This window comes from Drosophila tropicalis, unplaced genomic scaffold (genome assembly GCF_018151085.1).
Source record: "Drosophila tropicalis isolate 14030-0801.00 unplaced genomic scaffold, ASM1815108v1 contig_3, whole genome shotgun sequence".
NCBI classification, from domain to species: Eukaryota; Metazoa; Arthropoda; class Insecta; order Diptera; family Drosophilidae; genus Drosophila; species Drosophila tropicalis.
Window position 1 is genome coordinate 577857 of NW_027172753.1, and position 12767 is coordinate 590623.

A 12767-nucleotide genomic window follows, 5' to 3' on the forward strand; every position below is an offset into this window, starting at 1 on the left:
AACACTGACGGCTTACGCCACTGGGTGTCTATCGATATTACTATCGATAACTTGTCAACACTACCGGCACTTTGTAGCAGCACTAACTCAAAACATCTGTGACAATTGGAATAAAATCTATTCAAATTTCTAAAATTTTTAAATGTTACGTAGCCTTACCGGCATAAGAAAAATGAGCAAACTATCCAAGGTGATCAAAGAGCTGGAGGCATTCGCACCAACCGCTTTTGCCGAAAAATGGGACAACGTTGGTCTTTTGATAGAACCCTACCGCAAGGAAGGAGCTGAAGAACATACGGTGAAGACGATTTTGTTGACCAATGATCTAACGGAGCCCGTAATGAAGGAGGCCATTGAGAAGCAAGCCGAACTTATTATTAGTTATCATCCACCCATATTCAAACCATTAACCAGGATTACCCAAAACCATTGGAAGGAGCGTGTTGTAGCTGCCTGTTTGGCGAATTCTATAGCTTTATATTCGCCACACACAGCCTGGGATAAGGTTGTGGGTGGGGTAAACGATTGGCTGGCCAAAGTTTTGGATATCAAAACCATAAAGCCATTGGTTCAGGAAGTGGGAGCTCTTCCTGGGAACGGTTCGGGTCGTTTTGTAGAAACCAGTTTTCCCATTGGCGAACTGATTCATAGACTGCAAGAACACATCCAGACCTGTGTGCATGTTGCCTACGCTGTGGGTCACACTGGCAATACTGTAATACACACTGTGGGCATTTGTGCGGGTTCTGGAGCCTCATTGCTCCGTGACGTCCAGGCGGATTTGATCATAACTGGTGAAATGTCGCATCACGAACTCTTGGATTTCCAGCATAGGGGAACTACAGTCTTGCTTTGCAATCACAGTAATTCGGAGCGTGGGTTCCTACGTGAATTTCAGCCCAAATTGAATGTAATGCTTGATGGTTCCTGCCGGATTTTCGTATCCGAGAAAGACAAGGATCCCTTGGTAACACTGACGAGGACTTCAGCTGCCGGCGATGCTTCAACAGCAGCTCAACAAACGAACTAAATTTGCATTTGTTTTGGATTTTGTTTATAATCAATATTAAATACAACAATTCGATTAATTCTAAACTTGATCAAGTTTGAATTTGCCTCCCTTGCTGAACGCATCGTTGCGATGCAATTGATAAAGCAAACGCTGCTCCAAATGTTTGACTGCATCCACAGTCAGCACCAATGTGTCATGCTTCAGCATAGAGTACACGTTCAAACCAAAGGTAGGCATTAAATTGACGTAGCCCAATTCGTCAGTGGCATAGCAAATATTCTCTGGGAAGATATCGGCCCTGAAATTATACAAAGGGAGCAAATTATAATTTTCTATATGCAATTATGCCACTTTCGTCGCACTCACTTGTCCACTATCAGCACGGATGGGCCCCATTGGCGCTCTTCGATAAGATCCTTAATGAACTGCGGCTCCGTAGTGGGTATATCTGTTGATTCAATGATGTGTAAGTCATCTTGAGCCAATTTAACACTCAGTGTGGAGGTCAAGCCCAAAACACGCTTATAGAAGGGCAACATATAAAAATGAGTTGTGGGCGATCGTGGTCCATGAATGACGCCGCCTCCTTTGAACAGAGGTGAACGTATGGAACCATGTCGGGCTCTTCCCTGACCCTTCTGTGGCCACGGTTTTCGTCCTCCACCGCGTACTTCAGCTCGGGTCTTGGCATGAGCCATGCTTACATAACGATATTTACGCTGCCATTCAACATTTTCTTGAATGATATCTACTCGCGGTTGGGCCGCAAATACATCCGGATGGAGTTCTATGAGACCTACTTTACGCTCCGCTACTGTATCCGTGTTTTCTATCCATGCCTGCCTAGTTGCGTTCCTATTCACGGGCGGGTATTCGGTGTAGTTTTGGACCAAAATCAAAGGAGCGGCCAACGGAGCCTGCGCTGTGCTTGTAGCCTCGGACTCGGCAGCTACATTACTCTGTTTGGTGGTTAAGGATAGATTACGAGCCACCGGGTTTATTAGCTGCCGGGATCTGGTTAGGATGTTTTTAAACATTTTTCCAAAAATCCGCAACCAATAAATGTTATTATTATTGAACTATTATTATCGTATCGAAAGGCAACACTGAAAACACGCGCTCTCTTTGCTTCCCCGCTCTCGTTTTCCCTCACAATCGATAACTATCGATTAATTTTACTGTAACCGGCAGGTATTTAAATTTTAACGTCCACCAATATGACTTCTTTTTTATTTTTGGCAATAAAAGTTAAGAATGAATTCCAATTTTTTCTTAATTAGTTCCTATTTGGACTTAGCACCAAAGAAAATTCAAAGCTTTTCCACCCGCTTTTATTGGCTTGTAGAGATATTTAGTTTTTGGCTGATTTACCGAATAATCTCGAATCTTTTTGGCAATGAAATTACTATCAAAATTTTGCTGCAATATCGAAAATCGAAAAATTCTTAAGACCGCATACAATGTATTCAATGGAACCAAGTGGACGTCTTTCCAGAATGCGGCCAATGGCATCAATACCCACTACAAGAGCGACGACTTCTCAACGTTTGCGTCGAGTTTGTGTTAATATTGAGGCTAATGGCTGCAGTTATCTCCCAGTGAGGAGACGTCGACGTCGTTTCGTTAATACAATAACAATGCCAATGCCATCTATGATGTATTCCAGTCCATATGAGCAAATGCTTTGGAATCGTCATGATATCTCTGGCGAGCAACAGCATCCACAAGAGCAGCATCAGATGGAACGTTTATCCTCTGGTCAAGACTACTCCATATACCATAGAACCGAAATGTTAGCCAATGAAAACACTGGCCCCATAAGTAATTCATCTCAAGCCACTCTTTGCGATGACAGTCCACGACAGGAATCACACTATTCCATATATAATAGTAAATCTATTACCCAGGATACCATAAATGAGTTGAAATCTTTTGTCGAAGCATTGGAAAGAAATTTGCAGAACGAAGAAGAGTGCAAGGCTCAACCACAACCGAGACACCAAGAGGAATCCACCAATCAATCTTTCCAAAATTCTCAATTACATGTATTGACCCATCTTATGCGTGAGACCAACGACAAGTTGGATGCATATATTGCAAATCAGGATACCATAATGTCATCAAATCCTCTAATGCAAATGAATCTCATGGGTAAACTAAAGGGATGTGGTCGACAGCGGCGTAACTTGCCTGTATTACCGTTATTCGTTCAGACTTTGCCCCCAGCAGCGTCCATGTCTGCACTTCCTCCCATGACAATTCCTCCAAATCCAACTGCTACTCTCATTGAAGGCAATGACTCGTTCAATAGTCGCCAACGTCAATATCGAGCTACCCCACCGCGTGGAGAAGCACGACGACGACGACGTCCCTTACGTTCCGCCTATATACATTTGGAGAACCGAAGTTGTAGCACTGACGACTTGGAAATGTTGCCACGCATTTTATTGGCCAGATCACCGGCTGGAAATGAAGCAAGTAAGCAAGTAATCTAAAATAAATTTTCCAATTTAATGAAAGCCTTCTCCCATGGTAGTTACTCCAAATATACGTGATTGCGGCACCACGATGTGGTGTCCTATGAAGTGCTGTCGTCAGCATTTCTGTGGCGTTTCACCCACTGATGGGAAAGGACTTCAACCTCTTGAAGAGAAGGATAAAATGGTAACCCCTGTACCATATCCCATGCAACCATCACCAAGGACCATAGAGACCACAATATCGTTTAAGGATGATACGATTACAACTCCACCACCGCTACCCAAAACGCCGCCACCAACAAAAGAGCGATTGCATCAAAAAGAAGACTATCAGGTGGCCAGTAGAAACTACGATTACGATCGTTCTAGTTCTAGCTCTAGTTCATCACAAGAATTGAGCTATACTTATATGGAAGATAGACGAGAATTTGATCTGCACGACTGGTATAACAACCTGGATGTTATGGAGCATTACTATAGAGCTAGAAGAACCAATGTACAGACCAGCAATAAGCAGCTACAAACGGACATTGAATCAACGGCATCCACAACATCGACCAGTGATATACATCATATTATAGCCACTACCGATAAGGCAGTTAGCACCACCGAGTTTCAGATGAAACCCATAAACATAGTGTCCCAATGCAAAAGTTCCTCCCTTAAACCCCAACGCCCTAATCAGAGACCTTTAAGTCGCTCTCAGATCAAGGTTAAGTTTGAGGAAGAAAACCCAAAAGTTGCAAATGTAGGAACTAATCCCATGCTCGAATCGAGTTTAATTGAAATGCCAATACCTCTACAAAGACGTGGACAGAAATTGAATACTCTTGACGAAACCCTAGACCGCAAAACTGCTGGCAAGCAGGAAGAGTCCACCTGGTATAGAGTAGCAAGCGGTTCATACTATTTACCACCCTACAAGGGTTATCCAACATGCTGGAGCTAGATCAAAGTAATCATTATTTCATATGTCTTTCAATTAATACACACACACACACACACATACACACATATCTAATACTGTTTGGCACTTGACATGGCCACAAAATTATATTATGTTCTGTGAAGAGCCAACAGAAGTGCCGGAAAAACGCATATGTCGCTGTAAACATTGTATTTTTCGTAAACCCGACACTGTCCCTTGGCCGGAGGCCCTTGAACTAAAAATGGCGGGCAAACAAAAAGATCCCCTTAAGCCGATAGAAGAAGAATTTGATGCGGACCGCAGATCGACTGTAGCGTCAGCGTTAAGCATAACAACGAACGACGATTTGGACAAACACAGGGGTACCTCCCTAAGAGGGGAAAGTCCTCCAGCGCCTAATCATCATCACAATCAGCCAACCATTTTGCTCGTTGTGGTCAAGTAAGGAAAAAAATGAGCGTAAGAAATCTGAAAAATTGATTAAAGCTATCTCATTGCATCCACTTAGCAAACCAGCTGAAGGTTATCCAGGTCAAGTGGCATGTCCAGGTCGGTGCAATCCAGCGGCTCCACCTAAGTAAGGGGTTTTTTCTAACATTAAACTCAAACGGAACTGACTTGCATTTACTCCATAGTTTTTACAATCAGCCACCGCCCCCTGGTTATGGTTACAATCGTGGTCGCTAGTAAGATATATTCCGTAGATGTAGATTTAGTATAAGTAGAAGATTTTCTCTCACTAAACTTTACCATTCATCCACAGTGACCCAGGCTATCGGGATAATCGACCGCCTTACTTTGGGTAAGTCTCTATCACTATCACTTAAAGATATATGTACATATTTGGGTTTCCATAACATATTACCATCTTAGAGCTGCATATCCAGACGATGGACGTGGTCCGGATCCCAATAACTGGTAAGTTTTCGTGATTAAAGATTGAGTTCAGCATCAATGTTTCTTATTGGGACATAGGGAAACTACAGAGCTTTCATTCAAAATATTGTATCCTTATTGATTGGACCTACATATAAGAATCCTATCAATTTCATATTGAAGTTTTTATTTACTTGAGGTTGCATGGACTTCAGTGCCGGATTAAGCCACCGCGGGGCCTGTAACAATCCAAATACCTAAACACATGCAAACTAGGACACTATGAAAATTGTTTAATGGAAAACGATTTCCAAAAATGTTTTTCTTGGAATTTTAAACATAAATTTCTGCTTATTCTGACTTCCTTCCTTGATTTCTAACCGATTTTAACAAGATTTACGTCAAGTCGATCTGTTTTTTATCTCATTCATTCACTATTACTTTTTGTCTTCTGCTTTTCACGTGATGTTGAACTATTGATGGTCTTTTTGATTTGATAATTTGAAATAATCGTGTTCTTGAATGTGTGTGCAATGACTTTGTAATATTTCCAGAATTGATCCCTTTTTCAAAAAAAAATTTTCATTTAATTTTTATCTACTTGTTTTAGGTATCAATATGGCAATGCACGTCCAGGAAATTTACCCTATGGGTAAGTACTTTTAACTTCTTTTGTCCAATGACCAAATCAATAGTCATTCGGCTTTGCAGTGGCAATGGACAACCTGGTCAGGGAAGAACACCGGAAAATTACTGTCGGTGTTTGCCAACGGAAGGAGTTTCCCGGAAACGCTGTGGTTGCAAAGCAGAGGCAGCTGCCAAACGTAGAGTATGCCATTGTAAGACACCACCTCCATCGCCACCACCAGAGAAACCTATTACGCCTCCGAGAACTCCAACTCCAGAGGAGCCAGTTCCTCCTTTAGAGACAAAACAAATGGGCCAATATCGCTGCGTTTCTGTGCCCATATGTATAGCTCATGGAAAACCTGCTTGCTGTGATTGCTGCGAATGCGATGACCAGGACGATGTAGATTTGGAAGAGCAGGCGTCTACCTGCTGTTGCAATAATCTGGAGAAATGCATATGCATGGGACCGCAAGGACGTCAGAAGCCACCCGTTTGTGAATGTAATATGACGGAATTAGAGCGCCATTTGCGTCATCTTATGCCCAATATGGAGTGCATATGCTTTCAGGAGGAACCGAAAAAGAAACGCAAGAAAAGGAGGCCACCGCCACGAAAGATGTATGATCGTTTCGCCAATCCACCATACGTGCTTGAGCCAAAATCCTGCTGCTTGAACCGCTGCCGGACAATCTGCTGCCAACCCATGGGCAATTCCTGCTACACTCAATCCTACGGTGGTGCATGCAGCCACTGGTGAAGACTCTACATTCTCACAGCTTTCACATTTTATAATTATCAAATAGAATCTGAAAATGTAAAACTCCATAGCCCATCTGAAATATTAGCCTTTTCTTAAACTGTCTTGGAATTCATTTATTTTTTTCAAAATATTATGTGACTTTGGGTCTAGAAATGGTCACTCGTCGTAGGAGGAGACGTGCTACCAAGCAGGAGCAGGCAACGCAAAGTCAAGATGACAGTCATCATATGATGCCCACCCTGGTGAAGCCAAGTCCACCGACAAATAGTGGCATAATGGTGTTGCCCTCACTCTCACGAGATCCTCATCTAGTGCAGGCAATGCAACAATGTCTGTCCAATCACTCGATCTTGAGTCGCCGTTGTCATAGGCCTAAAACTAAAGGATATCCGCGGAAATTGCACAAACTACTCACGGTGAAACCTTTTCAAAGGAGAAAGGAAGCTGGTAAAATGTCACCAATTGATTCCCGATCATGGCGTAAACTAAATCCTAGTGGTAAGGCCTTATTACAGAACACTCTCAGCAGTTCTCATTAATCATAAATATAACTTAGCTACAGGCAATCCATATATAAGCGGACGCTCTGGTCATAGTTTAAAGCCTTTTGAACGCTCCCGTGGTAGCTCGAGATCTCGACACAGTTCATCCTTTTATCCCTCGACCTGGCAGCTGGAGGATGATTCAATTAAGAAAAATGAACAGATAATTGACTCTAAAAACAGTCTAGAAGAGATAATCCATTGTGCTTGTCTAAATCGCACGGCTTACGATCATCGATTAAACACTCCCCTCAAGACAGATACGGCGTGTCAGTGTCGATTGAAACGAAGTCGGGAGAAGGCCATTCAAATGCCATCCACACGGATACGATCGCGGTCTTCTTGCAAACTGAAAAGGCTCAAGCAATTGATCTCAAAGCATTTGTTCTCCGTCGTGGCTCAGCAAACGCAAACCTCGTTGAAGAGTAATTCGCATGAGGGAAAGGTCAATGGCTTGTGCAATCCCAGTTTGCATCGATGCCGTGCGTACAGTGGGGAAGAGGACAACAGCAAGAACGCCAACAAAAAGGCAGCCAAATTCAAGAACTATGGTGGTTATTCTCCATCAGAGACAAGTTTCGAAGATAGCCACGAACGTCCAGCGGAGCATCTATCTCGAATCGAAAAGATCAGTAAACCACCGCGACGTAGACCTTCCGATCCACCAAGGATCCAGAGAGAAAATAGTGGAAGACACATGGATTATGATATTCAAGGTCCTCCTTGGAGTCTACATTTGGCTAACGTCAAAGAGATCGAGAGATATACGGCTAGATCTGCAGATTGGGATTATTGTGATACAGTGTGCCCCAAAAGAGATATATGCCATTGTGACTATGAGGATTACTACGACGACTATGATAACGATGAGGACTATAATGATAATAATGAGAATTACAATGATTACGACAACGATGGAAATAAAGATGAGGATGGGCCTGCAGAGGAAGATGGAAACCCGGATGGGGATGGTGATGCCGATGTCATAGTTGAAAACTCTGAGAAGAATACTGATCGTCAAGATCGACGCCAAGAAGTTCTAAGCCATGACGATGACAAAAGCATTACTACACACGAAGATTTCGATGACCCTGAAGATGCTAAAGTTATGGAAGAAAAAGCATCTGTCAACGAAGATTCTCTAGTTGAAATTGACGACAAAAAAGATGAGAAAAAAGATTCATCGGACCAAAGGGATAGTTCAAAAACTAAAAAGTGGAAAAATGTAGGATTCTGTCCGGATGTTACTTGCAATCGCAAATGTGGCCACTGTTCGAAAGTTCAAATGGAAACTGAATGCGACTGCGAAAATTCAGTCAGGGGCAGGAATGGAGAACCACCTAGGTATACGAACAGAGGCATATGCAAGTGCTGCCAGTGTTCAAGGACTCCGAGTTTCAATCGATTAAATAGTAAGTTTTCTTTTTTATTTCTAAAACTTGAAAGATTAATTTATGTTCTGTATTTTTAAAGGAGAAAATAGAGAATTTTGTTCCGCTGCTAAATGCGATCGGAAATGTCGACGCTGTCGTGAAGTTATGACTCAAACATCCAAAGAAGTTTTTACAAAAGAAGTACCATCAGAACAAGATAAAACATCTACAAGCCCCAAAAAACGATCTACAAATCTCAGATCGGATAAACCCAGTCAATTGAGTAGCAATAATATCCACAGGGAGAGTCCTCGGCAAACTAAAAGCTCCCGGAAAAGTGTTTTATCTGACAAGCACCGATCTACTGATAGTCAACAATCACTGGATAATGGGTCTAATAACTCCAGGAAAACAGATCATGACAGTCCAACAAAGATAGAAAGTCAATCAAGAGAAGGAAGTCAACGTTCAGTTGATAATCGGTCAACCATTTCACGAAGATCCAGCAAAACTGATCAGAGCCGTGTTTGTGTTAGTCCAAAGAAGATAGAAAGTCAATCGAAAGAAAAAAGTCAACAGAATACTCGAAACACTATCGTAACCAAAACTCGTCGAACTCCTGAGAGTCGTTCAAAAGAGGGAAGTCAACTTTTAATAGATACCAAGTCGCCAGATTCGAGAGATCACAAAAACAGAAAATCGAAAATGGTTGAGGTGGAAGATGATATTTCTTTGGCAAAGGACAGAGAGCAAAATTCATCGGATGATCAATCCAAGAGAAAAGAAAGGCGCAGGAATTCAAAAAGTGGAGAAGGACTACTAAAGAGTTCTATAAGCAGACATGGTAGTCCTAAGGAAAACACTAGTAAGCTAAGTACGAGAGAATCTCTAGAAGTTCCAGTGAATGTGGAAAATTATGCAAGTGAAGATGTTAAAAGGGATGCACCCGATAAAAAACATTGTGGTGACTTAAAATGCTTCCGCCAATGCCGTCCATGCTCTGAGGCTGTGACACAAACTTTTTTCCCTCCAGAATTCAAGGTAAGATGCTATTGTCCCTGTGCAGAGGCAGTGACTCAAACAAGTTACCGATGTCTGTGTTGTCGGCGCTGTGGAGTTGCCTTGAAGCGATCGCGCTGTGGACCGTGTGGGCCACGCCGCAGGGATAGTGGGACAGAGGCAAGCACATTTAGTGAAAAATATTCCCAAATTTCCCAGCATCTACCAAATAAATTTTGTTACTGTACGGAAAATCGAAAAAATTTCTCGAAAAGTTCGTTAGACAAATTTACTAATCATAGCCGAAGATCATCTATAGATCGTAGATATAGACAAAGTGAACGTCTACATTTTCCCAACTACCCAAAAGGATATCATTTCGGCGATAAAAGCTGTACTCCGAGCCATATGCAAGGAGAATGCAACTATCCAAGTGTGGCAATTGGCAGTCAGAGCGATTTGAAACAGATCATAGATATCTTGCATAAAGCCGTAAATGGTTTGGAACTTCAACAGAATACTAAAGAACAATTGCCACCACGTAATGGGACAAAAGGAGGTCGAGATGTACCCTTAAGCAATCAGGGAAGCTATACGGACTACCAACAACCACAACAACCCTGTTCGAAAGATACATGTCCACAGAATCTTCCGCTTTATGCTACTCAAGTGATGCAACCGCATTACTGTCAGGATAATAGAGCAAGTCCTCTAAATGTTCAGTTATATGCCCTTAATGAATATTCCAAACAACAGTCGATTGGCCATAATTTAGGGAAACCCATTCAAAAAATTCAATTCGAGGATCAAAGTCTGCCGTTGCCTAACCCAAAAGATTCTTTTTCAAAATTTAAAGATCTACGTTTTAATACTCAAGACCGAAGGAGTCACGATCAAAATTTAAGTTCTTCAAATCCTGAACTAAAGTCTCATAAATTTGAGGACCTTAATGCGGAAAGAAAAAGTGCTAACGATCAGTATCCATTATTGCATCTTACAAAACTGCCAGGTTTAATGTCTTTTCAAAAAAATACAAATGTTCAAGGATTACCTGCTAAGTATCTACGTCATATAGAAGACATAAATCGCAAAGATCGAGTGTCGAAGCAAGATCGGGATTCAACGTATCAATCGTCAGCTGTAGATGCCCAGAATTATACGAAAAGGCAGGGTTCAGATCCAATTATAATGCCAAATGGGAATGCGAATATTCAAGGCCAGACTTTATATTATCAAGGTCAGATATTAGCATCTACAAAACCAGATATCAAGGGTCGTAGATCATCATATCCGCCCTTAAATCAAAACTATCAAACTCAAATTTCGGAAAATTCATATCAAGAACATAGGGAAGAGAGACGAAGTATGCCAACCCGTCGATCAAGTGGTCAAGCTATTCAAAACCATAAAGATTCGTCTAGATTTCGAGTAAGTGAGCCTATTTATCAGAGGGATCCCAGCACTTTATATGACGAAAGGAAATTTAACACTTCAGAAAGTTTAGACGAAACCAAACCTCAATTGTACTCAGATGGTGTACAATTCACTTATCCTTATGGACCATTTGACCCCTACAATCCGACTATGCAAAAATGTAATAGAAATCCTGAATATTGCCAAGATCAGTTAGAATATAAAACTAAAAAAGATCATGAGTATAGCCATAATAAGTCGCCGTGTACACATCACCTCCAAGCACCTTATCGCGTAGGCTTCACCGATCTTAAATTACCAATGGATAATAAATTGCGTAAAAGTAGTGGTCAATCGGGTGCTTTTTTAGACGATGAACAAAGTCAGATGAAGCAAATGCATTTAGCAAATGGGCAGAGAAGCAATTTTAACCCAACAATCCAATCCAAATGGTCACAAACATGTACACAGATTAACCCCCTCAATGGAAACAGTTTTCTTGTAAAGCAACAGCAGTTTTGGCCATCTAAAGATAATCACACTCAAAAGATTCAAAGAGGTTTCCTGCCAAATTGTGAACCACATCCAGGTATAGAACCCATATGGCCACAACCTAAGAAGTTACTAGGAAGAAATTCCATGATTGCTCTAAATAAGAGTAGTTTCTTAATGGAGCCTGAGGAAAATGGAATCTTAAATTGCAATTGTAAAAATAGAGAGGATATCCCTACTGCTCCAGTTTCCCGTTTGAAGCATCACAATTCAAATGCAGCCTTATCAAGACTAAGCAGTTATGATAAGCACATTTTAAGAGATTTCGAGAGGTCCAAAGAAGTTCCTCAACCATCATCTGAAGAGACATCATCTGAACCTCCCGAATGCCCTTGCTCGGATCATTCAAATGAATCTGAGCAAAGAAAACATAGTCCTGCATGTCTCTGTTGCGGATGCATGGAGGAGCTAAATAGAGAAAAGGAAAACGTCCATTATGAAGCTGAGCCCAAAACCTCCAGGGTAAAGTTTGCTTGCTGTAGGATGCCAAAACGAGAGAAGAAAGAAGCCCCGAAGCAGTTGGAACCAAAAAGTGGAAAACAACAAGAACCCAGAAAAGTGGAGTCAAAACCTTCGACAGGACTCTTTGCATGCTGCAAGAAAAAAAAAGACGATGAAAAAGTCGAACCAAAGATTACAAAAGAGAAGCAAAAAAAGAGACGGAAAAGAAGCCATCGAGGGGAATTTTCTCCTGCTGCAAGAAAGAGGAAAAAGCAGCCTCTAAAGAAGTGGACTCAAAGCCATCCAAAGGACCTTTTTCTTGCTGTAAGCGATCGAAAAAAAGAGAAGAAGGAAACACACAAGGACACCGAGCCCAAGGCGAAACCATCTAAAAATCTTTTTGCTTGCTGTAAGACACGTAAAAATGAGAAGGGAGATAAACCCAAGGACACTGACCTGGAGCCGAGATCATCCAAAAATCTTTTCGCTTGCTGTAAGAGACGTAAAAAAGAGAAGGGATATAAACCCAAGGACACTGACCTGAAGCCGAGATCATCTAAAAATCTTTTCGCTTGCTGTAAGAGACCTATAAAAGAAAAGGAAGAAAGATCCAAGGACACTGAGCCCAAGACGAAACCATCCAAAAATCTTTTCGTCTGCTGCAAAAGACCTAAAAAAGAGAAGGAAGAAACACCTAAGGATGCTAAGCCCAAGTCGAAGTCTTCCAAGAGTCTTTTCTCTTGCTGCATATTATCAAAAAA

At 41.6% G+C, this 12767-nt stretch overlaps 5 protein-coding genes across 6 annotated transcripts; 4 read left to right on the forward strand and 1 right to left on the reverse strand.

Moving 5' to 3' along the window:
• Nucleotides 1–56: 56 nt before the first annotated feature.
• LOC137572270 (NIF3-like protein 1) lies at nt 57–1095 on the forward strand. Its single transcript, XM_068284014.1, has one exon. It carries the CDS (start codon nt 143–145, stop codon nt 1028–1030), a length of 888 nt encoding a protein of 295 aa, XP_068140115.1. The 5' UTR covers nt 57–142; the 3' UTR covers nt 1031–1095.
• Nucleotides 1038–2129, reverse strand: mRpL4 (mitochondrial ribosomal protein L4). The gene is made up of 2 exons (XM_068284013.1): nt 1379–2129; nt 1038–1310 (listed from the first exon to the last, which is right to left on the reverse strand). Exons 1-2 carry the CDS (start codon nt 2047–2049, stop codon nt 1091–1093), a joined length of 891 nt encoding a protein of 296 aa, XP_068140114.1. The 5' UTR covers nt 2050–2129; the 3' UTR covers nt 1038–1090.
• A 179-nt stretch (nt 2130–2308) lies between these two features.
• On the forward strand, nt 2309–4441 carry LOC137572266 (uncharacterized). 2 transcript variants are annotated; one of them, XM_068284010.1, is made up of 2 exons: nt 2309–3490; nt 3549–4441. In XM_068284010.1, the coding sequence occupies exons 1-2, from the start codon at nt 2473–2475 to the stop codon at nt 4439–4441; spliced, it is 1911 nt and encodes a 636-aa protein (XP_068140111.1). In that variant the 5' UTR covers nt 2309–2472. The 2 variants fall into 2 exon arrangements, with proteins under 2 accessions (XP_068140111.1, XP_068140112.1); XM_068284011.1 differs by having other exon boundaries at nt 3174–3490; nt 3533–4441.
• On the forward strand, nt 4438–6783 carry LOC137572267 (uncharacterized protein CG42266). Its single transcript, XM_068284012.1, has 7 exons — nt 4438–4861; nt 4929–4997; nt 5056–5106; nt 5184–5222; nt 5294–5338; nt 5907–5948; nt 6008–6783. Exons 1-7 carry the CDS (start codon nt 4551–4553, stop codon nt 6681–6683), a joined length of 1233 nt encoding a protein of 410 aa, XP_068140113.1. The 5' UTR covers nt 4438–4550; the 3' UTR covers nt 6684–6783.
• Nucleotides 6784–6838: 55 nt separating this feature from the next.
• LOC137572341 (uncharacterized) lies at nt 6839–8711 on the forward strand. The gene is made up of 3 exons (XM_068284087.1): nt 6839–7184; nt 7243–8644; nt 8702–8711. Exons 1-3 carry the CDS (start codon nt 6839–6841, stop codon nt 8709–8711), a joined length of 1758 nt encoding a protein of 585 aa, XP_068140188.1.
• The last annotated feature ends 4056 nt before the right edge of the window (nt 8712–12767 follow it).